At 40.5% G+C, this 25,470-nt stretch overlaps 1 protein-coding gene and 1 long non-coding RNA gene across 4 annotated transcripts in view; one reads left to right on the forward strand and one right to left on the reverse strand.

Annotated features, from left to right (window-relative positions):
• The window catches only part of LOC113027695 (uncharacterized), a 46,974-nt gene that overhangs the window by 12,855 nt on the left and 8,649 nt on the right, over window positions 1-25,470 (forward strand). For all 3 annotated transcript variants that reach the window (XM_080305655.1, XM_080305654.1, XM_080305656.1), the window contains exons 13-36: window positions 462-634; window positions 3,332-3,556; window positions 3,649-3,758; window positions 4,282-4,497; window positions 6,101-6,227; window positions 6,342-6,561; window positions 6,661-6,808; window positions 7,448-7,625; window positions 7,746-7,923; window positions 8,540-8,666; window positions 8,777-8,896; window positions 9,419-9,569; window positions 9,659-9,771; window positions 10,294-10,444; window positions 11,385-11,633; window positions 11,926-12,138; window positions 15,903-16,084; window positions 16,205-16,388; window positions 16,828-16,970; window positions 18,535-18,716; window positions 21,558-21,817; window positions 21,917-22,154; window positions 22,238-22,421; window positions 25,283-25,409. In XM_080305655.1, coding sequence (XP_080161781.1) covers window positions 462-634; window positions 3,332-3,556; window positions 3,649-3,758; window positions 4,282-4,497; window positions 6,101-6,227; window positions 6,342-6,561; window positions 6,661-6,808; window positions 7,448-7,625; window positions 7,746-7,923; window positions 8,540-8,666; window positions 8,777-8,896; window positions 9,419-9,569; window positions 9,659-9,771; window positions 10,294-10,444; window positions 11,385-11,633; window positions 11,926-12,138; window positions 15,903-16,084; window positions 16,205-16,388; window positions 16,828-16,970; window positions 18,535-18,716; window positions 21,558-21,817; window positions 21,917-22,154; window positions 22,238-22,421; window positions 25,283-25,409 — 4,199 coding nt within the window. The remainder of the gene's footprint in view (window positions 1-461; window positions 635-3,331; window positions 3,557-3,648; window positions 3,759-4,281; window positions 4,498-6,100; window positions 6,228-6,341; window positions 6,562-6,660; window positions 6,809-7,447; window positions 7,626-7,745; window positions 7,924-8,539; window positions 8,667-8,776; window positions 8,897-9,418; window positions 9,570-9,658; window positions 9,772-10,293; window positions 10,445-11,384; window positions 11,634-11,925; window positions 12,139-15,902; window positions 16,085-16,204; window positions 16,389-16,827; window positions 16,971-18,534; window positions 18,717-21,557; window positions 21,818-21,916; window positions 22,155-22,237; window positions 22,422-25,282; window positions 25,410-25,470) is intronic.
• Window positions 12,111-16,830, reverse strand: LOC145430482 (uncharacterized). The gene is made up of 5 exons (XR_013911052.1): window positions 16,553-16,830; window positions 16,191-16,406; window positions 15,883-16,058; window positions 15,567-15,712; window positions 12,111-15,453 (listed from the first exon to the last, which is right to left on the reverse strand). It is a non-coding gene; the product is annotated as an uncharacterized LOC145430482 (long non-coding RNA).

A 25,470-nucleotide genomic window follows, 5' to 3' on the forward strand; every position in this document is an offset into this window, starting at 1 on the left:
CCTTATGTTTATTGTATATCTGTAAGAGTGGTGGAGGCAAAAACTCAGGCTTTGTTTGTTTTTTTACTTCTGGCACGGTGTGTCAGTGAGAGGCTCCACCCACCTGCTGTTCAAACCTTCTGTTTGTGAGGAGAAGCTAATTAGAAGAGGTTAGCTAAAAGGGACAGCAGCCTTAAATGGAGACATGGTGAAATGGCTTGATTCAGACACACTGTACCAAGGCTTAGTATTAAGATAAATAAGGATTGCTATGAACTCTGAATCAAACAAAGCCGCTCTGCCTGGACATGTAGAGTCCAACAATAAATATGTAGAGCTGGAAGTGAGCATGCTAGGTCCCCTTTAAAATGAGAAAATCTTATGGGAGGATGAATAACTTAAAGATAAACTCCCCATCATTTGACAGGTCCAGTTTTCATGTCAGTTGCCTTTATTCTTCTGTCTTTCACATCCATGAACAGTGCTGAAGGTGGATTTGAGTCAGTGGGTCGGCTTGGTGAAATGTCCAAGGATCAGGCCCTGGCCAGCTTGCTCTCCTGCCCTCTGCTGGAGGATTTAAGTGAGTGGAGCCAGTGGGAGCTGATCTTTAAACCCCTTCACGGCTCCCTCAAGGAATTCATTGAAAAAAATGCAGGTAGGCACGAGGCATATTGCTTTGAACATGACCATTTTTAGACTTTTTAAACTCAACTAAATGTGATGTATGGGGTGGCTGTAGCTCAGGAGATATAGCAGGTCATACTTGCTGAGCTACAGCATACCGTATTCCTGAGTCAGCTAACTCAGGCATGTTGTAGAAAGCACTTTGAGTGCTTAAATGTAACTTAACCATATACAAGGTGTCCCATTTCCCATAAACCAGTGATCGGTGTAAAATGAGTTGATAAAATGGTACGTCGTTCAGTGATACGGTATATGTGTAGACTGAATCCAGAATGAATCCTTGGTAATATAGAGTGCATTATTTTTACCTTCTGCCATTCAGTTCAGCTAATTATGCACAAACAAAGCCTTGTTTCGATTTAAAGATATAAATAAAAAATGTTTGTTTCTGCTGTCAAAAAGTGCCAAACGTGTGTAGAAATCATGTTTGATTATCACATTAAGTCCACAAGAGGGCAGTCGATACAAGGTGAGACGTAACTAACCGTACCAGTGCACTCATTTCAACATAAACATGACTACACACTGTAAAATAAAAGATGATTAGATTAAGTTACATACTTTAAAATAAATGTGGAAGACACAGAGTGAGCACTGCTGTGACTGCAACAACAAGTGTAGCTGAAAACTGCAGCAGTGCCACACACAGCTGCTCCCACTTTTACGGCTGTGCTGCAGTTGGGTCCTGCACTTTGAGCTCCTGCAAGCTCTTACTAAGATAAATATAACCTTATTTGTTGAAGGCCTTAGTTTACATATTCTAAGTTTTAACATTAAAGGACAGGATGACCACCACTGTGTCTCACATTGCACAGAGAAACATTTATCCTTTCACCTTTTGGTTTGGCTTTTCCACTTTAGCTTTTGAAGATGTTTAATTGTAGTTTAGTCAGTTGTTAATTTTTATTAGACATTTGTAGTGTTATTATATGGAGAATAAATGCCAGAGATCAGTATGGATATTAGAATAAAAAAAAGAGAACATTATGAAAGCAATTGACTCACATTCATTCAGACATCCAAAGTCTCAATAAGCACGTCCGTTACAGCCTCATCAGAAGAGCTGTGATAAAGTATTTACCAAATTAACAAGGACTTTGCAAAACCATTACTGTTAGTTACTTTGCTACTTTGTTTTATTTTAGTTAATAAAAATGCTTTTCTAGTTTTGGTTCGCAGTTATTTTTAGTTAACTAAATCACATTTCTTAAGACATATAGAATCTAGTGTCTCTTTTATTGTTTAGTGTTGGAACAGTTAAAAAAGCCAGCAACCTCGAAAGCAAATTTTAGATAACTGAGTACTAATTTGATTACATCATCTTTTCAATTCAATTTCAATTCAATTCAATTTTATTTATATAGCGCCAAATCACAACAAAAGTCGCCTCAAGGCGCTTCATAGATACAGAGAAAAACCCAACAATCATATGACCCCCTATGAGCAAGCACTTTGGCGACAGTGGGAAGGAAAAACTCCCTTTTAACAGGAAGAAACCTCCGGCAGAACCAGGCTCAGGGAGGGGCGGGGCCATCTGCTGCGACCGGTTGGGGTGAGAGAAGGAAGACAGGATAAAGACATGCTGTGGAAGAGAGACAGAGGTTAATAACAGATATGATTCGATGCAGAGAGGTCTATTAACACATAGTGAGTGAGAAAGGTGACTGGAAAGGAAAAACTCAATGCATCATGGGAATCCCCCGGCAGCCTACGTCTATTGCAGCATAACTAAGGGAGGATTCAGGATCACCTGGTCCAGCCCTAACTATATGCTTTAGCAAAAAGGAAAGTTTTAAGCCTAATCTTGAAAGTAGAGTTAGTGTCTGTCTCCCGAATCCAAACTGGAAGCTGGTTCCACAGAAGAGGGGCCTGAAAACTGAAGGCTCTGCCTCCCATTCTACTTTTAAATACTCTAGGAACAACAAGTACCGTAGGCCTGCAGAGCGAGAGCGAAGTGCTCTAATAGGGTGATATGGTACTACAAGGTCATTAAGATAAGATGGGGCCTGATTATTTAAGACCTTGTATGTGAGGAGCAGGATTTTGAATTCAATTCTGGATTTAACAGGAAGCCAATGAAGGGAAGCCAAAACAGGAGAAATATGCTCTCTCTTTCTAGTCCCTGTCAGGACTCTTGCTGCAGCATTTTGGATTAGTTGAAGGCTTTTCAGTGAGTTTTTTGGACATCCTGATAATAATGAGTTACAGTAGTCCAGCCTGGAAGTAATAAATGCATGAACTAGTTTTTCAGCGTCACTCTGAGACAGGATATTTCTAATTTTAGAGATGTTTCATGATGTTTTCATTTCAGAATTTGAATGAAAATGGGATGAGTTGAATTTAAAAAAAACAGAAGCTGAATAAAAACAACAGAAGTTGAAAAACACAGAAGAGAAATATTTCAGAATTCTGAATTCTGAGAAAAAAATAATTCAGAATTTGAATTAAAAACAACAGAAGTTGATTGCGGAAAAGAAAAAGAAGACGTGCCCATTTGTATTTTTCCTAGTTGCCGTAATCCTCTTCCATACCGAGACACATAAGCTGTCTGCATCATTTGGGTATTCAGGCTTTGATAATTAAATTTGATGTGTCCTCTTGAGCAATTAGCAGTAATACAAAGGCATCAACAACTAATGGGTGATTTCATGTTTTACTTACTGCACAGGTAATACAGGCCTAGCAGCATTAGAGGTCACCCCCGGTGTGCTGTTTAGGGTCACCACAGACACAGGAGACAAGCACTTCTCTAGTGCCACTACGGCCCTCGATCCTGTGGGAACAGCTGGCCACCTTGTGTCCATGGTGGTAGCTGACGGAATAGTTAATGCTCCCATAGCCCTCCTGAGCAACCACATGCAAAGCTCTCTGGCAGCAGCTGTGGCTAAAGAAGGTAGGTATTTAACAGGATAGATGCTGGAAAATCATTTTGCTCCATAGAAAAGAGTAAAGCACAACTGGACTAACAGAATTTGTGTCGTTTAGATTTGTCCATGGCTGAGGAGGATGTGTCATGTTACGACAAAGTTGCCAAGTTCCTCCTGGAGTGTTTCACACGAATCCCCACCAGAACCTGTCAGGCTCTTCTGCTGCAGGTCAGGAGTGGATGCTGAAAAATGCATCTCATGTCTTCTGCAGAAGGCTAGAAATTCAACATCTGATATGTTATATATTTATATCCAACTGAAATCTAGTTGATGTTTTGATTAGTTTGTGCTCTTTGGCACAACATAAACCCTTGATCATATTTAGTGTTATTGGACATCGATGCTGGCACTATGTGTTGATGATTCCAGTAAACAGCTTTCAACCAACAAAAAGGGAACATGTGACAACATTTCAGTGTGTCCTGGAACACATGAGTGGGCAGCTTTAGCCTCTGAATTTAGTTTGTTCAGCTAAATCGCTGAAGAGGAGGCTGTTATTCAGTTGTCATGCCAACCACAGACTTAGATGGCTTGTTGGACATCTCAGAGCTAAAGCTCTCTCAAGTTGTCTGCAACATCTTGTCTCTTTTTGCTTTGCAACAATTTGTACAATACAATGTACATAACAAATATGTGTAATCAAACATCACGGTCATGTGCATTTAAAATTCTGGCATTTATGTTCTTCCAGGTGTTTTTGGAGCCCTTCTCCCGTGTCCTGGGCCAGGCCAAATCTAAACGGGTCCTGATGACCGTGGCTCAGTCGGAGCCGAGGTACATGAACTGTCTGCATCGTTTGGGCATCCTTCTAGGCATCCCAGACTGGATCAAAGACTACGAGAAAAAGCTGAACCCACCTCAAAGCCAGAGCTGTAACACATACTCAGCACCTGTGGACCAAGCCAAGGTCAGAACACAAGCGAGGGAATCTATAAATGTAGCTTATACATTGCACTGGAATTGAAGAGTCCTTTTTGTCAGTGACATATATCAGCACAACATCAATCCACAAAGTTATGGACTATGTATTTAGAGTATACTGGAATCTCACTGCTGCTCAAATAACATAAAAAATGGCATGCGGTATATGATAGCTGAGTTGTAAAGTAAGCAGTAATAGTAAGAGAAAAACACAAAAAAGGGGAAAAAAGCAACATATAAGAACTGGTTCTAGTGAAAAGTCTGCTTTTTTTAAGGGTATAATGCCAAAGACCTGCTGCCACGACAAAGCAGCAATGTTTAAACATTTTTATTGCGCAAAAGGAACTCTTGAGGTTCAGAATTGAGACTTATTATCACTAGATATAGGAGATATCTATATTTTCTTCTGCATCAGAGACTTCTTAAAGGGCAGATGTAAACTGCTGGATAGCTAACGTTTGAATAGAATGTATATAAAATAGGTCCCGTGAGCCAAAAACCTGGATTTCTAGACATTTTTTCTCCACTCTTGACTCTTGTATGATTTCTAGGACAGAGTCACGTCAAGAAAAAAAAATTAGTTAATCATTTTCAAAATGAATTTGAAATTCCAGATTAAACACTAAAATGTATTTAGAGAAAAAGGTTGAAATGTGGAGATTACTGCATCTACATATAACCCTCTACAAAATGCACTGTTAAACAAACTGATCAGCCAACTTGTACATACATCGTCTTGGTTGCACATCCATAACTATCATAACTGCATCTGTCCATTACCAGGCTGTTCATTTTGTACAAATCCACTCTCCCACATTCGTTTGTTTTTCTGTTTTTCTGCATCCTTATTCTCATCACACAATATGTTTACGTTCTGAAGAGAAATCATTTCCTTCCTTGTTACTGAAAACGATTCTGACGTTTGATTTTACTCCCAGGGCAGCTGTGGCAGTTTGTATTGAGACAACAACTGTAATCTCCACATTTCTACTTATTTTTTTTTTTTCGAAATACAATTTCGACCTTATTCTCAAAAAGGTCGATAATAATTTTTTTTCTTAACACGGCCCAAATACTTGTTCGTAGATTTCAGTGATATTCCTGATGCAAGTCATTTTAGGCACGCAACTCTGGCTGTTTGCACGTGAGCAGCCTCCTGGTGGTTTTATTAAAATTCTGCAGAGGGTAATTAGAAAATGTACAATTAAAGGGAAATCAGCTTGTTTCAGACAGTGGATTAACTGGACGGCTACACAAAGGCCCACTATTAAATTACTAAGGTTTATTTTGAACTTTGAATCATGCAGTATACAAATGTGGAGCTCCTCACAGATCCATTTTGCTGTGAGGAAACAGCGCTAACCAATGAGGTGCCATTAAGTCACATTGATCAGATTGATTGGTCAGTGACAGCACAGTAAATTTATTAATTAATTATTTGAATTGTGTGGAAAGTACAAAGCAGTAAAAATACAGAAATGTGAAGAAATGCTCAACAATGTTGTCTACTAGTTGTAATGTTGCACACTGTTGCTCAGCAGCATATTTCTGTTATTAACTTATTCTTCTTACCTTTCTTATGTCTTCAGTCTAATTTGACAGATTCTGAGTGCAGCAGTCTGTCAGCTCTCAACATGAGTGAAGATGACTTTCTTGAGGATAACATCATGGACAACAGCTTTGAATCCTCCCAGCTGTACCACAGCCCACACCAAGGTGATTGAAAGTGGCTCTCCACTGCAGGATTTTGAACTTTATTACTGTTTTCATACTGCGAAAATTATAATCTGCATCCATTTTTGACATCTTTTACCAAATGTGTTCTTTAAGTCAACGATGAGCAAGACATAGAGGCTGAGGAGGAGGAAGAGGATGAAGAGCAGCTGTATGAGTTGGCCTCGGTGCCTAACGGAGAGATATCAGACGTCAGCAGCGACGCTGAAGGAGGCCAGGGCGAGGAACAGCTCAAAATGTCTGACGGAGATGAAAAAGAGGGTGACAGCTGTGAGTCCGAGGACACAATCCAGAGAGCCGTCATTGAAGACATCAGGTTTGTCACCTTTATCCATAACTGCTCTGTCCGTTTAAGTGTCATGATTTGGTTGTGGCTGCTCTGTCACTCTTTTTTGGTCTCCTCTTTCTCTGACAGGAAAAGTGAGTTTGGCATCGGAGTGAAACTGACAGCTGAAGGCCAGAAACTGATGCAGGTCCACCAGGAGCGACTGGGCCGCAGCTTAGACCGCCTCTCCACTGAACTCTACAGCAAGGACACACACTTTGTCCTGGAGCTCATTCAGGTAGAAATCTGAACGTGTTTATCAGAAGCTTCCAGGAGTTTCTCCATCCTGATTTCTTAGATTTTTTATATTTGTCACACTTTCAGGTTTCATATCATCAAACGTATTTTAAGATTATACGAAGATAACCCGAGTTAATACAATATGCAGTTTTTAAATCAAGATTATAGATCATAAAAACCCAGAACAACTTCTAAAGAAGTGCAGGCCTCACTTGTCTTGAGGCACTTGGGTAATACAGTATGGAAATCATCTGAAACACACCTGCAAGTCCACCTCTGATTGGCTAAAAAAGGCCAAAATGAAGGTTTTAGCGTTGCCTAGTTAAAGTCCTGAGTTAAATCCGATTGAGATGCTTTGACATGAGCTTAATGTTTGGAAACTAAAGCAATACTGTTGAGAGTGGGTAAATTTGGTGGATCTTAAAAATTGTCTGATGAACCGAAACGTGGCCGGTGTGACAAATAAGAAAAAATAAGAAATCAGGAAGGATAAAAATAGTTTTCAAAGATCTGTAAAACAAAAAACAGCAGTTTGATTGTGGGTCTAAAATTCTATGAAAGGAAACTTCTTTGCTTTAGTATTTTGATTTGAATTTTGTCCAATATCCTCCGAACTCTTTGTATTCCTTTCTTTCAGAATGCCGACGACAACAGTTACCCGGCAGAGCCTGGTGTTGTTCCAGCGCTGGCTTTTATGGTGGAGCGAGACTGTATCACTGTCCTCAACAATGAAACCGGCTTCCAGGAGAAGAACATTCGGGCTATTTGTGATGTAGGCCGCAGCACTAAGGGAAAACACAAATATGGATACATTGGTAACTCTTTCGTTCTTCCACCGTTACAACTGTGTAAAGGAATTTAAATTTTTTGTGTGTAGTGTTGGAGAACTTAAAACCACATAGACAAATGACGTTCTCCTGTTTTACTTCGTACAGGACAGAAGGGCATTGGCTTCAAGTCAGTGTTTAAGGTCACAGACTGTCCTGAGATTCATTCCAATGGCTTCCACTTGCACTTTGACAAGAACTGTGGCCCCATGGGATACATCCTCCCCCACTGGACTGAAGATACGAGGCCTCTGGATCCACAGCTGAGGGACATAAATCAGCACAGGTCAGATGACTTATTGATCCCAGTACCCTGAGAGTCGATCAGCTAAATTGAATTGATCTGTTACCAGTTTCAGTATTTACACCAGTGCTTTTCTTGGAGCTGTTTCTAAAAACAAACCTCTTATTTTAACTTTGGAGTTCAATATTACACAGTTGTGATAAACTACACTACAGAGTGCAGCTAAAACCCATCTTTACCGTCATCTCCCTACATACTTCATGTTTGTGAGATCCAAAGTAACAAACGGCATCTGCATTGTCAGCTTCTTGGTCAGGTCTGCTCATTTGTTGCCCTGTAATCTGTGGGGCTCTCAGTGGATCGCTGAAACGCTGACTGTGTCTGTGTGCATAAATTGGCACATTGTTTGTAGGTCAGCTGCTAAACGTTCCTCTGCTTTTTGCAAGCGTGGTCTCACGATAATTTGCCCTGCGTCAGAGTCTGACCCTCTTTGTTTATGTCCCCACTCTAGTATAAATAGTTGTATTCCTTGTTTATTGTTATAATACGGGTAATTTAGTTTGGTTATGGGGAAGCCAAAACATCTGTTTAACTTTATTAGCAGTCTGCTGCTCACATTAGACCCATGGTCTAATTTTTTGTCTTCTTCTCTTTTCAGCTGGACCACTAAGATCAGCCTTCCTCTCCGGACTGAGAGCCATCAGACCAGGAACCTGTTTCATGACGTGCACCCTTCGCTGCTGCTCTTCCTGCATCGACTACGCTCCATCACCATCTACAATCAGGTAAGTCAACAACAAGCGCTTGCACATGTGTGTTTTTGCACATAAACCCACCTAAATGGATTAGGAATAAAAGACCTTGTTGCTACTGTATTTATTGTGTCTATGTGCAGAGTGAGAAGCGTTTCATGACGATGACTCGTAAAGATCTCAATCACAATGTGCTCGAGGTGGAACACTCGGAGGGTACCGAGCGCTGGCTAGTGGTCAAAACCACACTGAAGCCCAAGAAGGTGATGCACACAAGCTAACTCCCACAACTTTTCAGGCGCACATATCATATTTGGATTTCAGAACATTCCATCCCTCCTGGGGCATAAATAAAATCTGCTGTGGATTTGCATTTCTCTGATGTACTCCTGTAAATATGAGTGTTGATCGTTCTGCTCCTCAAATGTCTTTTCTCGGGTTTCCATCAGACTTTATGAAAACTTATTCACTGGATAGTATTTTCAAACACCACCGAGCTGATTTTAATGATCTGTCTGGCTGAAAGGGTTCAGTAATACCTGCTCTTACTCCTTCAGCTGTTTTCCTTCTTTTATTTCCCAGAGGCAGCGTCCTGTTACCTGCAGTTAGGTTATGTAAGAGAATGAGCAAAGCTGAGTGACAGAGGCTATTTGAGACACGCTGTGCTCTTGATTTTCTTCTCTTTTTTTCCAGTGGCCTCACTTTTTGCAAACCCATTTGTGCAAGAAGTCAGCCTGTTAGCAAGTTGTTGGCTCTGTTGTGACATTGATTTGTGCCTCCTTCAGATCAAAGAGGATGTAGAGTCGACCGAGCTCGCTCTGGCTTTCCAGCTTGGCAGCGACTCCACAGGAAGTAACATTGTGTGCCAGCCTCAGAAGCAGCCCGTGTTTGCTTACCTGCCCCTTCGCAGTTTTGGCTTCCGTTTTATCATCCAAGGTGAGAGTGGAGATGAGAGCAGTTTATTCACGGGCGCCGTTGGGTGAAGAACAAGTGCAGTCAATAACTGATGTCCGTTTCTTGTTTAGGTGATTTTGACATCCCTTCTTCTCGTGAAGATGTTGACAGAGACAGCTCCTGGAACCAGTGGCTCCGGTCTGAAATAGCACAGCTCTTCCTCCAGGCCATGGATGTCTTCACTGTAAGACATAGCTGCAGAAATAGAGAACAATAACCAAGAAAGTGCAATATTATATGATACATGGAATATGTATGCACATTATGTTGCAGTATGAAATCATTAGAAACTAATATGCAAGTTGATTTAGAAAATATGATTTAAGGATCGTTTACTGTGACGTATCTGGGCAGGAGGATAAAATTTGAAAATTTGCTCAGTCATACTAACCAGAAATTATTAGCAGATACATTAAATCATTCTATTAGAAGAGAGCGTTAAAACTGCATATTTGATACATTACTGTGTAAAATAAATTCTGAGCACTGAAGTTTATGAAATCTGATAATATGCAGATTTGGTATGTAGCAGGAAATTACAGGTCTGTCTATTTCCAATAAAGGCTTGGTTCTTTTTGTAGCTGAGGTAACTAAAGAAAAAGTCTAGAACATAAAGTATTATTAGGCTAATATTAGATCTTGGTTGTGTCTCCGTCTGAAGAGAGCTTTTTCTTTTATGTCATATTCCATCTTCTCGTTGTTCCAGAATCACCCAGAGTTCAAGGGACTGAAGGGCCTGTGCCAGTTCCTTCAGTTTATCCCCCTGTCTGACGAGGTTTTGGACTTCTTCAAGCCTGTTGCCGGGCAGATCATTCAGGTGCTCAAGGGCAAATCCTTCCTGCCTACTCTCAGTTCAGGTATTATAAAACTAAACTAAAAACTAAAACTAGATGTGAAAAATGAAAGCAAGACCAACAATTTCTAATGCAGAGTGTGATACAGATTAACTCAATTTGGGAATATTTCTTGAATGAAAAAAGCTCAAATGAACCAAAGATTTCACTTCATTTAAAGTTAAAGCTGAGTCAAAAGGAACAAGAAATAACCTCAGAGTGTCCTAAAGAGGGAGCAGATCTAACATAAACAATAAGGTCCCCAAAATGGAACCCTGCGGCACACTGTAGGCAAGAGAAGTGGAACAGGACACAGAAAAGGATCATTCAGGCAGATATGAGGAGAATCAATCAACCAAAGCGGAGCCCGATACCAGCCCGAACCCAATATCTCAGGCTATCGACAAAACCTGGTGGTCAGAATTTAGTTTTTTACGAGTTTAGGTCAAAGTGTCACTTTAAAGAGGAGCTGTTTTAGTAAGATGAGCAATGCAAAAGCCAGACTGGATCACCCCAATACTGCATTTATCCAGAACATCTGTCAGCTCGTGAGCTACAAGCTTTTATAAAATATTTGCAAGAGATAATAAACTGGAGATTAATGTGTAAGTGCTAAGAAGAAAAGATTCAAGGTTGGCTTTTTTTAAAAGTGGAAGATGACAGCATTCTTAGAATAAGCAAGGACTTGACTAGAGACCAGTGAAGCACTGATTACAGTTCGCATACAGACACAGACACGGGTAAACCTGTTTTAAACAAAGATGCAAGTAAAATGTTGAGTGAGCCAGAGGATATTTCCATTGAGTCAACTACAAGTTTAACCAGCTCAGGTAAAGGTAAAAACGGAAAACCAAACAGGTTGAGCTGGGGTTAGACCAGAGCACAAACAGGAGCATGTCAAAGAAATATGAAAGATTATTTCTTTCCTGTAACACTGTAAACATTCCTCTGCTTTCTCTCTCAGATGGTAAGATTGTGTACAAGCTGCCCTCCCAGGTGGCCGTCTGTCAGGACCCTGTGATACGGGAAGTGATTGGTGGAGGTGAGCTGGAAAAGCATCTGTCTCTGTCCTATCTGCATCCGGATCTAAGCCCAGCACCGCCCACCTCCCTGCTCACTCACCTGGGAGTCCGATACCTGCGGGGAACGGATGTTACCATAGTAACCACAGCCATGGTCAAGGAGCTGATGACAGTGGGAGGTATCCATTCAGGTGTGTGCAGAGCAACACTGGCATCTCACAGTGAGGGCAATATGATGCTGCATAGTTATATTGTCATTATAATAAATGGCTAAACTTTAAAATATTCCATTTTATTTCTTTTTCATTCAGTAGAAACAAACTGATGTTTTCTCTGCCTATGTAATGGCAAATCTGAACACCAGACTGTGTCATATGATTGTTGGGTTTTTCTCTGTATCTATGAAGCGCCTTGAGGCGACTTTTGTTGTGATTTGGCGCTATATGAATAAAATTGAATTGAATTGAATTGTGTTACTTTCAGATGCAGGTCTACATCAGCTGGCCAGGCTGCTGGTTTGTAACTTCCGAGCTCTGGAGCATGGATACGGAGAGGCAGATTCCATCCTGCAGACGCTCAGAGAGCTACCCATAATCCCTCTAGCTGACGGACGTGCGGTGGCACTAAGTGTGGAAGGAGTGTTCTTTCCAATGGAAGAGAGCAAGACCAAGAAAAAGAAAGCTCAAGCACAGACAGGTAATACTCTGACTTCATAACTCTATTAGTGGCAGTATGTAGTGGCTAAGAGGCTTGATCTGTGAAATGTGATCGGTGATTAAATTGCAAACTGATATCTTGATTATGTGCCTCCTTCTGAAATAATTTTGCCTTGCTTTAAATCAAAGAATAGAATAGGAAAAGCCTAAAGTTTGGGGCTGAAAAGTGAAGCTTGCAGAAGTCCAAACAGCTTCACTTCCTCCAATGGCCACTAGAGGCTGCTCCAAAAGCAAGGCATTCCATTTTCTACTTTTGGCATAAAAACAGGCAGGCATTTTTACAGGCAGTTAAAAATAGCACTTGCTTTCTTAAAAGTTAATTTCAGCCCCTCTAACAACTGTGTGGGGGTGATTATTTTTTAATATAGAAAAGGTTAAACGATTCTTACACGATGTGCTTGAACGTCATACACTACTAGAGGCAATAAATAAGGAAATGTGAGTTCTGCAGTGTGTGGAGCTGTTTATTTCATGTACTGTTACTTTGCTATAATTTGCAAATATGTGTCTCTGTGCACTTGTTAAATTAGCCTGTTAGCTGATAGCTTATCACTCCAAGCGCTGTTCTAAATACGATATCTTTGACTATACAAAAAAAAAAACTACATTGCACTGACCAAATACTAACAGCTTCAGCTTGAAATATGGAGTGAGTAAAAAAGTGGATGCTATTATGGTACTGACACAAGGACAAGCGCCTTTAGTTCCTAGCTGTATACCTAGCTTGTTTTCTTCTTTCAATGGTTGCTAAACAAATTTGCTAACATTAGCTGAGAACTTAGCCTTGCACACTCATATCCAAATATGGCAACTTATGGCTCCTAAAACCAATGTGAAGAGTAAAAGGCTTTAAAAGTATAATCCACAAAGAAATAGGCAACCTCACAATGGCCACATCAGCTTGTGTTTTACATACATAAGTAAAACTAAAACTACTGCATATTTTAATACTGTTTCTTAACAGATGAATAGCTGCAGTATTGTGATAAAAAGACAGGCCCAGCATACAGTGTACAGCTGCATGTAGAATTAAAGAAGAATTGTGAAAGAGTCAGCAGCAATGTCTCTGTGTTTTTGCTGCTTTGGTGCAGATAATTGCTCTGCACCTGCAGAGAATTTATAGATACGCATGTGATGATTGCACTTTGCTAAAACAAGCGTGAAAAAAACAAAACAAAAAACAGTGAACCAGCAGTAGAGATGGAGAAAGGAAAGCAGTGAGAATATAGAACAGTACGCTTTCACAGGTTTTCAGTTTCTAAAAATGTAACAAACTGATGTAGGAGAAACAAAAACGGATAAATAAGTATCACCTTGCTGATGGTGAGAAGTGCACATGTAACACTCTCCATCTGTGCTCACGAACCTCAGCCAGGAAATCCTTGCAAAGCTGGAAATTGTTGTGGAGCTTCATAAACTGAGTAAAAAATAGCACAGTGCATTACCTGGTACATTTGAATCAAGGCACTTAAGTAAACAGACACGGTAACAGACTACAGAACACATTCAAACTTTCTTTTTTAATGTCTGAGTAGATATAGAAATGGCATAGGGGGAAAGACTCTGAGGTCTCGAAAAGGTTAAAAGGATCTGCGTCAGTAGCTTTGTCTTCTGACTCAGACATGCAGGTTAGCCAAGTAGGTGTATGACAAACTTGTACAGTCTGCAGATGAAGTTGACCTCTTTCCAAGAATAAGCAGGCATGTAGCCACTCAGGTCGGAGCACGCTCGCACAAGCATTGAGGAACGGCACCGGTGTTGTGTTGTGCGTCATCGTATTTGAAAATGGTACCCAAAGCAGACGTTTAGAATGGCGAGCATGAATAATGGATTTTCACACTTTGATGTAAGCATCCTGCCGCTGCAGCTTGCTGGCTTTAATAGATGTGCAGTCTAAGTGGTTTAGTGTTTCTTTAAGGAGCCAAAGTGCTCATGTTCCCCTCTCCCTCAACTGCCGTCGTGTTTCTCTGGAATCTGTGGCTCACATAAGCATCACCAATGTCTGTCTTTCAAAATTGTTTAGATTAGACAAATATCTTACTTTCCTTAGAAAGGGGGAGGGGAGCATTTAAAAGAATGACATCTGGCTTGCTGAGGATCAATTTATCAAGTTTATAGAAAATTCTACCATTGTTTTAAGACCAAAAAATATTACAAAATAGCTTTTTTGCACCAGATGTTTATTTGGGAGGCAGATCCATCATATTTATCTAGAACACAGCTGGTCGTGAGTCATTAAAAAATGAATGCAACAAAAAAACATATAAAGAGTAGATAGTACACTGGATCTGATAATCAATAACGTTCCTTCCTATAGGTCAGCTGTTAGACACAGATTTCAGGTCAATACAGGGAAGTCGTTTCTAATAAAGCAGTTCTTCTCTGGATAAATCTTCCATTGCACCTGGGCTCCCATATTTCATCCAAACATAAACCTTTCCTGCCTTAAAGACCTCATGCTGCCCCTCTCACTTTTTGAAGGAAGATTTCCCTCGTGCTACTCGTGTCAGAACATTTATTTTTCCACTCCTGCTCCTTGGTATGAATTGCCGTGTCGTTTCCAGAGAGAAACAGTTGCATCACATTAGAAGTCGCACAGCTGAACCTGTGCTGTTGGTAGATTTACCTCATCTGACCTGCTAATTTGTGCCGCTCTTGATGCATTGCATTGGTTGTTATTGAAATGAACTGGCTGCTTCTGTGTTGGTTAATTAGCATATAGGAACACTGTGGACAGTAATTCGCCTTGTGTAGTAAGTCTGACAGGAAGTGTGTGACCAGTGAGGTTTCAGATTTTAGGATTTGCTGCCAGAAGCATGGTCTTGCACGAGGACTAACAGTAAGGCTGGCTTTGATTTTGGGCATTGATCTGCCTCCTGTGGGTCGACTGCTTCATGTAAGAGCACTAAATCACCAGTGCACGCCACCGGTGTTTGAGAACAATAAAGTTTGACAAATTCTTGGCTAGTGAAAAACATGATTTTGAGTGAAAGGCTCCTATTCATAATTGTGAAAAGCTTTTGTCACTGGAAACAGACTCAATAAAGAATGTTTGGAAAGTTGATGGGGAAATAATAAAAGTCAGAGTGAAATCTTTACTCTAGCTGGTTTTTCGGGTCAGTGATTGTAGATTAAATCAGCCTCGGTGCAGCATAAACCTCAGGCTCTGCTCAAAGGCGAGGTGAACAGAGATGAGTGTGATGGGTTTAGAGAGACAGCGAAGTTAAACACAGTGTTCTTCTGAAATATTGAGCAGCGCAGAGATCAGTGGGAAAGCGTTCCTTCAGATGCAAGCCTTAAAAGGAAGAAAAGTAGGTCACTGGAGGTCTTTACTTAAAGGTAGTTGCTGTGTTTTATTGTAGTATTGTGTTAAAAATTAAGACAGTGTATGAGTAATTCAACATTTACCAAGAATTGTGTATTTCCCAAATCCAGGACAAAATGAGACTAGATGCCTGTTCAGAAAAAACGTCTTCCACATTTAGCACTTTGCCACAACAGCAGTCTTCTGCCTCTCTTCACATCTGTTACAGGCGAGTCTCTGAAGGGCGAGTCTGTGAAATGAAATGAAATGAACTGGAGTGACACTTTCTAGAGTCTGATGAAAAGGTTCACTCAAAAGAACTCAACTTTAAACAGGGTGGTTATTATATAACATATAACCCTACAGTAAATGAGGAGCATGCAGTAGGTTTTGTTTTTGTGACCAGTTTGGTGATATAACCTGTACTTTTCTTCTCACAGGACCACTGGCTGCATTGTACAAGGATGTCAGTGTGGTTCACCCGTCCCTGCTGAGCTGTTTGGAGCCTTTGGAAAGTCAGCAGGTTCATGAGCTGCTCAGAAGACTTGGGGTTCACGAGCTAGAGCCTCAAGAGCTGCTGGAGCAGCACATCTACCCTACAATAAGGAACAACAAATGGAAGGTAACAAACACTGTAAATGAATATGAGAAAAAAAAAAAAGATCAGTGATCTTTTTTAAAAAAAAATTGGATGAATTTTCTTTCTTCTTTCTCTTATTTCTGTTTACCCTTTTCATTGAAGTCAAAGCCTACACCTGTGGTTGTGAGTTACTTGGTTTTCATCAAGCAGCACTCGTCCTCTAGCCAGGAGTACTCAGACACCGCAGTACCCGTCCTCACCTCCAGGGGTCTGCTGTGCCCATCCAATGAAAGGGTGCATTTCTCTGAAGAGTACGGAAACGTCAACTTACCATCGAAGCTGCCTGGTAAGGAGAATCCCACAGCTTTTATTAAAAGAAAGAATAACAGCTTGTGTTGGTGTAAGGCGCACTGCAAGCCACTTTGCAACCCAACTTCACATCAAATCATCCTTTTCATGACGTTTCCCACATAATCAATTAACACTGATTAAGTCTGCTGTCAATAATACCTGCTCTCTTCTCTGCTCGGGTCTTGCTGCTGCTCCCCTTGCCTGTGTGAAAGGGACAGCAACAGCCTTGCCACCAAATCTAAATATCAGTGTTCCTGTGACTATTCTTATAATATTCTAGTAACAAAGGCCCATGCATCACAGGTACCTTGTTTGTATGACTGAACAACTCATTTTAATCAGTTACATTTTCAGTTACCAGGTTCAGCATTTCTTTGTTGATATTCCTTCTGTAAACCTTTGTGTTGCTGACTGTTGTGTTTCCCTTTCACCAGGCTATGATTGGATCTTGCTGAGTCCCTGCTATGTGCAGACAGACGGTGATGTGGCAGGATGGAGAGAGCTGTTCAGTAAACTGGGAATCAAAGATGGTCTCATCATCTGCAAACAAAGACAAACACTCACTGCTACAGAACTGGTGAGGACGATATTCCTGAACTGTTACCTCAGCTAGAAAAGAATGACACACAGCTCACGCTGCACTGATCCAGTCAGATTGGCAGAAAAAGATCAGACAAAGGTCACGATGGCTCTGCATGTAAGCACAGGTGATAAAAGGCTATGGATGTGTTTTGTAAGGGCAAAATATTTAGTGGTTCCATGGACACCAGAGGAAGACCAGATTATATGTCTGCATCTGTGAGTCATCGTGATGAGTAAGGTAGTGATTAAAGGACGAAAAGACTAACAATTATGAGTCGCACCAGAACTAGGAAGATCAATGGCTGCTTTGAGGATAAGAAGAAAAACAGGTGGCTGCTGAGAAATGTCACTCAGGCATAGTCGGAGGTGTGCAGCTCACACATTCCTGACGCCTGTTTTAGACTGAGCCACAGCTACAGTGGAAAGTATGAGGATTTGTGATGATACTATTAGTCATGGTGTGACTGATACTACCTACATACAATGCTGGAAAATTGCGATAACATCATTCCTGTTTAAAAACACTGTATGCATCAGATGCTATTAACAAGTCATTACATTAAGGATTTTTTATGCTATTGTTAATGATGTTAAAGCAAAAGTAGGCTTTGCTCATTCTGTGGTTAGGGCCATGATAAGAAATCCTTCCAGAAGATCCATTTAGTAACTGTTCTAGAGCTGTTGGTTGTGTTATGCTGCCTATTAGCAGTAGAGTTTGCCCACTTGTTGTAGGATTGTGAATGTATAAATTATCTGACTCAAACGGCTAATTCAATTAAGTTCAATTCAGTTTTATTTGTACAGCGCCAAATCACACCAACAGTCACCTCAAGGCGCTTTATATTGTAAGGTAGTTGTAAGGTAGATGTATTATTGTAGACCCTACATTATAGGGCCTACAATAATTCATACAGAGAAAAAACAAACGATCATTTGATCCCCTATGAGCAAGCACTTTGGCAAAAGTGGGAAGGAAAAACTCCCTTTTAACAGGAAGAAACCTCTGGCAGAACCAGAACTGGACCTTGTGTTTTTTTGTCAGTTGAACAGTCAGAATCAAAAGTGATTCACAGTAGTTTTAAAACTGATTTATCTCATTAAGCCATTTATCAAGCAAGATAGCAGAAAAAAACTGTCTATGATTACTTTACTTGCAACTATAGGCAACCTGAAACACATAAATCTATCAGTCTTAACAACTGTTTGTTGGTGTCCTATACTGTAACTGTATAAAAGTTGACAAAACAAAGTAAACACTAATTATTAAAGCGAGCAGGTTTTGGACCAATCAAAAAAAACTGGTTTTGGCTTTGTATGTGCCGCCAGCGATCAGTGTTCCTTGGACATGATCAGATTTCCTTCTTCTTCTTCTGGCTTTAGTAGATAACAACCTAAGAGAAGACACATTCAGTTTGCTACTGTACTCTTTATGGGCTATAAAGAAGCAAGCAATGCTTGCAGGACACCTCAGTTGATTTAACTTCAGATGGATTTGAACATTTAAAAGAGATGTCGATATCAGTGGTAAAGCTTACTTTTTTGCCATACTCCTCCACCAGGCCTCCAGCCCCTGGTCAGTCGAAAGTGCAACGTGGCGCCAAGTCCCAGGGGAGGGCTATGTACTCGACGACTACCCGTGTGAGGAATTTCACGCTCTGGCCACAGCAGAACTGCCTGGCTCCCTCTTGTTGCAGCAGAGAATGGCTTTGCTAGAGCTGCTGGAGGCCAACTGGGAAACTGGGTAACAATCACACCATGAAACACACCATGTTCCCCCTCCTGTGTAATGTTTTTCCAGTGGATTTTGCCCAATTTCAGGAAACAAATGGTCAGACTAATGGGTTTGGGATTAGTCAGCATCAGGTGGCAATTCCTATTGTTTCTACTGTGGCCATTAAGTGATTACTGTGTTAGAGTGCAGACATTGTTGGGCATCCATCCGTCCATTTTCTTCCGCTTATTGAGTTCAGTGTTGTGGGGAGAATGGAGCTTATCTAGGGCAAGAGAAAGTACACTGTGGACAGGTCACCAGTCTGTCGCAGGGCTAAAGCATAGAGACAGACAACATTTATCCTTAGAATTACCCGTTAACCTAACCCCATGCATGTCTTTGGACTGTGGGAGGAAACCGAAATTCAGTGTAGTTTCATTTTATTTATAAAGCTCTAAATCACATCAACATTTGCCTAGATTTGCTTTGTACTGTGAAGTAAAGAGCCTACAATAATGCAAAGGAAAGCCTAACAATTAGATGACCCCCTATGAGCAAGCACTTGGTGAGAGTGGGGAGGAAAAACTCCCTTTAACAAGAAGAAACCTCCAAGAGAACCAGACTCAGGAAGGGGGGTGAGGGGAGGGAGACAGGACAAAAGACACACTATGGAAGAGAGCCGGAGATCAATACTAACTAATGATTAAATGCAGCGTGTCATATAAACATATAATGGAAAAAGTCGGGCCTCCTGGGAAGCCCCCAGCAGCTTAGGCCTATTACAGCATAACTAAGGGAGGATTCAGGGTCACCTGATCAGCCTTAAAGATAAACTTTTAAAAATGAAAGTTTTACACCTAATCTCAAAAGTAGAGAGTGGGTCTGTCTCCTGAATCCAAACTGCGAGCTGGCATTCTAGCATCCACAAGTAAACCTGCAGTCTCAGAGTCAAGTGCACCATTGGGTTTATATGGTGTTATGAAGTCTTTAATATAAAGTGGATTAAATAGCCTCTGTGTGTAAAAGGCCCCAGAATACATTGGAGCCCTGGACCTGTTGCTGTGAGGTGACAGGGCTGACCTCCCCAGCACCAGCAGTTCAAAATTATTTCTTCCTGAGGGAAAAAAGCAGTGACACACCGAGCTTTTGTTTGGGCTTGAGCTCACACAGGCATAACATTCGTAATCTGGATTTAGGTGCTTTTAGTGCGGTCCCATCTCATGAGTTCCTGTTATATTTGTGTGGGAACAGACAAGAGCAGTTTAGGTAAGGAGGTCACCCAAACTCATGCCAGTGAGCAGCACACAGCTGAATTATTTCTCGTGTAGATTTTCGTACCAGCTGTTGCTATACATCACATTTCAATGAATAATTAAAGGATCCCAAAATTGTTTTTGCGTGTTAAAACTCATTTATCATTTAGACTTTGGCTGACTGCCAAGCACTACCCTATAGGTTTTAAATTACAGCTATTCGTTGTGCCTGTCTGTGTGTCTACTTTTGCTTTTTCTCCTTCGTTTGAATTATCAGCAGCTTCGTTTATGCTTGTAGTCCTTATCAACTGCACTGTTTTTAGATGGTGTGGCTCCCGAACAGTTCTCAAATGCATCACAGCAGTGTCATTTTCAGTTTCAAAACAGTGACCTTTGAAAAAAGGGACTAAAGCACATGAAATTGAAGGAATGAATAGTTAACAATTAATCTTTAAATCAAATTTCAAATACAGAATGAGTAAAAATAAATAAATAAATACTTAGTACTAATGTACTACATGTCCCTTATATATACCATACCATTCACTAGCTCTAGAAACTGGTGTAATTCTTTTCTTTTTCCTCCTATTTTAATCTGCTTTTTCTACTCTTTGCCCTGTATGATGTCAGTGAGTGGATAACCCTAATATGGTGATATCATTTCTGATCATGAAAGGGCAGCCAACCAGATGAAAGCTGGCTTAAATGCCGGGGAAGGGAGCAAAAACAGTTTATTTTAGAAAGTAGGTGAACAGAGGGGCTTCACCAAGGCCCAATGTAAGAAAAATCTGGATTTTTTGAATGATGAATTATCCAAAGTCAGTCTAGTAAAGTCCAAATGACTGGAAATTCGCATAGTAGGTCCACTTTAATAAAGAAAGTCAAATAGACTGGCATTTATAAATCACTTTTCTAGCCATGTTTACCTACTTATGCACTCATTCATGCAGTGCTTTATTCTATTCATTTTATGCTATACACACAATCTCACACACCTATGAATGTATCAGTTTAACATCACTTTAAGACAAGAAGCTCAGTTCACCTCAAACCATTAAAACAGTAAATAGACGGGTTCTTATATAGAGCTTTTCTACTCTATCTGAGCATTAAAAGCGCTTTACACAACTTGCCTCATTCACCCATATCTAACATTCACACATTCCAGTGGATTTTTCGGAGAGCAACTTGGGGTTAGTATCTTGCCCAAGGATATTTAGCACCCATAGGTGGGAGAATTCCCATAAAGGCATGTGGAAAATGCTTAAGCAACAATATCTACCTTCTACAGGGTAACAGGATGGGGAAAGTGTTCCACAGCATATATGAGATTGACTCAGAGAATACTATTTTTTAACTGGTATCTATTGCACTGATCAGGTTGGTGAAAATTTATCTGTATATTTATCTCACAATGCTGCTGAGAATGTAGTTCACACACTTCTGTCACTTTTCTGAGTCATTAAATCAGGACAGCTGGAGAATTGTCAGCCATGCACTGTAATGACCCCACATTAATGGTGTCGCGTGTCGTCTGTAACGTGTGGTGTTTTCAATCCACTGTAGAAGTGGGTTGAAAACATCTCAAATAGTCTCTTTCTCTGTCTCTTTCTTTCAGACATTGCTACTCTCAGTACCTCACAGCCCAGGTGATCGACAGTGATGGGCAACCAATCAAAAGCACCAAGTCTTCCTTCTACCATTCCTTGTGTCGTCTTGAATGGGTGCCAGCCTATCGCCCAAAACAAGGAGGCCAGCTGGACAGAAAGTACCTCTGTCCGAACTCTGTCTACCTGTCATCACCTGAAGTCACCAACTTGCTGGGGACCCATGTCGACTATGTGGACATTAGCTCCAGCGACTTCAGCAGAGCTCTTGGTAAAAATGTGTCTTTTACAGTGGCGATTACTTTTGTCCATTGCTATTCTTGTTGGTTGTCCTGTAAAGGAGTCTGTAACTGTGTTCCTGCTCTTGTAGGGATGAGAGAAACAATCTCAGTGGATGTTCTGATTAACTATCTGAAAACGTGGTCCATCAAACCAGAGGAAGATGTTCAGGAGCAAAGGCTCCCTGAGGATGAGTCAAAAAGGGGAACTTTCACTTCCACAATTCAGCACATCCACAACGTCTACACCTACCTGCAACAAAACTGTTCTCAGGGCAGCCTGAAGGAGCTCTTCCAGCATACACCTGCTGTGTTTATAGAGAACGAAAGGTACATTATCATCATTTTCAGCATACCTTTTCAGATTATTCTCAAAGTACCTGAAAACCACAAGCAGTACTTTGTTTCCTCAGGCGCAGTGATGACTGGTGCACTGGACGGTTCTACCACCTGAAAGAGGTGTGCTGGGGCGACCCAACAAACATGTTCCAGCGCTACAAAGAGCTCACACGTAAACCAGACAGCCCTGTCCGGGAGCCCAAAGTCCTGTTTCCTTTCTATCACCGTCTGGAAGACATGAAAGACTTCTTCGTCAGGGTAAGCTGCCCTACTAAAGAAGAAAAGAAACATAAGGTTTCTTTTTGTTTTCTTTTTTTCCCTTTGATGTCACTGTCAGCTTTTCAGCTTTACTGTCAATCAGTAAAAGCACTGAATCAATACATGAGAATAATGCAGATTTGCTTCTGTTAAGCTAACAAGGAAGCAGGTTTTATTCAGCACAGTGAGATCAGTGTGAAGACAGATTGTGTAGCCATGCTCTGAGTTAGTTCTGAGGATACTGAATGGTATTTTGGTATGGATTCAATGCTTTAGTCATTTTTCAAAAAACAAAGCTCACATGATTTTTCTTTCTCGAAGTGTAAAATATGACCTACTGATTATCTGCAGAGAGGTTGTTTACTTCCCATCAGTCTGGGTGTCCATTGGTGTACTTAGCATTTGGGGTCAACCAGGTTTCCTGGTATAACTAAGATATCATTGTATACAAACTCAGATTAATTTTAAAAAGCCATTTAAAAGTCTTAAACTTTCTGTTACTGTTCTTGTGCTAGAATTGGCTGTAGGTCACCTAGAGGGTAGTTGTTGAAAAGGATTGTATGGTTGTATTGTGTTTGGGCTAGAAAGCCATTGGATTTTTATTTTTGAGTACTGCCTATAAAATTTCAGTGGGAATTTTCATCACAATTGTCTGCTTTATTGTAGATTTGTCTTCAGATTTCCTTAATAACTAAAGTAAAGCAGCTCCATTATTCCTACATAGCAAATACTGATTGTGCTAAGTAAAACTTTATTGGCTAGCTAGTTAGCCATTTAAACAATGGCTTGCTCTGAGCGATGGCTTGCTCTGACTATCGTCAGAGCGCTTGCTCATACAGCAGGGGTGCCTAGTGGTGCCATATGGGGCAACTAAAAACACTGGGGTGGCACACCAACAGAATCTCCAGATTTATTATGCTGTTGTCAAATTTAGGTTACTAGAAAAAATATGACAAAAAAGAGAGAAAGAAAATAATTATATGCCTAGTTAATTTCTTGCTATTAAAGATGATATCACTGAAAATAGGCAGTCAATGTCTCAAATCATTGTAGGGTGTCTTCCTTTCTCTTTTGCTCATGTGTATTAGAATTATTACCAACAGAGGACCATCTTGCCAAAGGGGGGAAGCAAATTTTAGGTGGCAGCCAGTGCTTGCCTTAGCCTCCCCTTGGTGACACCCCTGTCAGAGAGGATCATATGACTTTCGGGGTTTTCTCTGTTAGGGTCTTTACCTTACAATTAGAGCAGGGCGATATGGCCAAAAATATTTATCACGATATATATTTGAAAATTTGTGATAACGATATAACCGACGATATAATTGATGCGAGACAAAATACAACTCCACAACATTACTAGCGCAAAAAGACAACCTTCCATTTATTTTCACTTAAACAAGAAGCTGGTTTTTATGTACATTAAAGCTTCATAAAAATGTAACAGTGCAAATGCAAATTCCTTGCTGAAAGTTTAACCAAAAGGCATTTCCAGTAGAAATGGGCTGACATATCCTGAGCATAACCATGTATAATATCCACTGAAGTTAAAACGAGGTGCTTTGCAACATTAAACTGCAGTGTGCAGTATGTATTTTTCGGACCATAAGGTGCACGGGATTATAAGGCACATTAAAGGAAACAAAGCAGTCAGATAAATCAAACTTTATTAAACTCATTCTTCTTGCTTCCTCCACTTCTGTACCATTGATTCATTAATGTTGAATTCTCTGGCAGCTGCTCTATTCCCATGTTGTTGCAGTATATTAATGACTAACCTCGTATAGTGGATGGATTATCTCAGTTGTTCTCCTGACTGAAGTTTGGTCCGTTTACAGTATCCTGCCATGCGATTGCATTTGTCTCTAACCATGAAGAACCTTCACGTGAACTTTTATAAGTGGAAAAGTGTTAGCGTTCGTCCTCCAGCTTCACTGTTTATGTTATGCTAACATAGCTGTGTCGGTAGCGATCACGTAGCACATCATTATATACCAGCTAGCCCAACTTCAGTAACCCTACAAACGTCACTGCTGTTTAGTTTCCTGTCTTCATTTATGTTGGAAGTGATAGCAGAGCTGTACGTTTGATTTTTTTCAGAAATCTCTCCATCAGAACATGCTATATCATGCTTAGGTAACTAGCGAAACTAGCGAGCTAACTTCCGCTAGCTTCCTGCTAACTTCTAACTCCGTTAAATGTAATAACTTTTGTTTTCATGGATGCCTGGAAGTTAAACTTTATAGTTACACCTGGTAAAGCAGCAATGCTGATCGTTTTATTAAAGATGAAAGAATTTAGACAGTTTTTAACGCTCAGTGATGCTGCAGTGTTCGTTTGAACTGAAGTATACGGAGTTTAGGACCCAGATTACTCCCAGATTTAAGAGCATCTTAGTCCGACAAATACGACAATAACAACGGCCGCTTGCATGTTCTGCAAAAAAATGTGCTTTGTTGTGTATCTGACGGACAAACACCAAACCAGTTCCACATCACTGAAGTTGCACCATTTTTACAAACCAATTCTGGTTCATCTGTTTCACTCAACAATCGGCCATGTGCGTATGAAAACAAAGGCACTGCGCATGCGCGTTTTACTCCCATTCTATCGCGATATTTCATTTTCCTATCGTTGCCTAACATTATACCGGTATTACCGTGAACGGTATAATATGGCCCAGCCCTACTTACAATTTAAAGCACCTTGAATGAATTGTGATTTGGCAATTTGATATAAATCAAATTGAGTTAAAAAAAAATAAAGGAGGACCGACTGTTAACAAAAATGCAGTACTATATACTAATAATAATACTAATACTAATTCAACTCTTTGTGTCTGCATTTCTTTCTCTCATGCATAGCTGCTGAATGTGGAAAACGACCCCAACATGAACCAGTATGTTGGCTTGTTGGAACTGATCTGTTCCTCCTTTCCCATACCAACTGCTGAAGTGCTACAGGATGTCTCGATACTCTATGCCAGACTTGGTAAGAACATTTAGATTGCCTTTCTTTCATTGACTCATACATTTGTTTACTGTTGATGTCC

The sequence above is a fragment of the Astatotilapia calliptera genome, chromosome 8 (assembly GCF_964374335.1).
Source record: "Astatotilapia calliptera chromosome 8, fAstCal68.1, whole genome shotgun sequence".
NCBI classification, from domain to species: Eukaryota; Metazoa; Chordata; class Actinopteri; order Cichliformes; family Cichlidae; genus Astatotilapia; species Astatotilapia calliptera.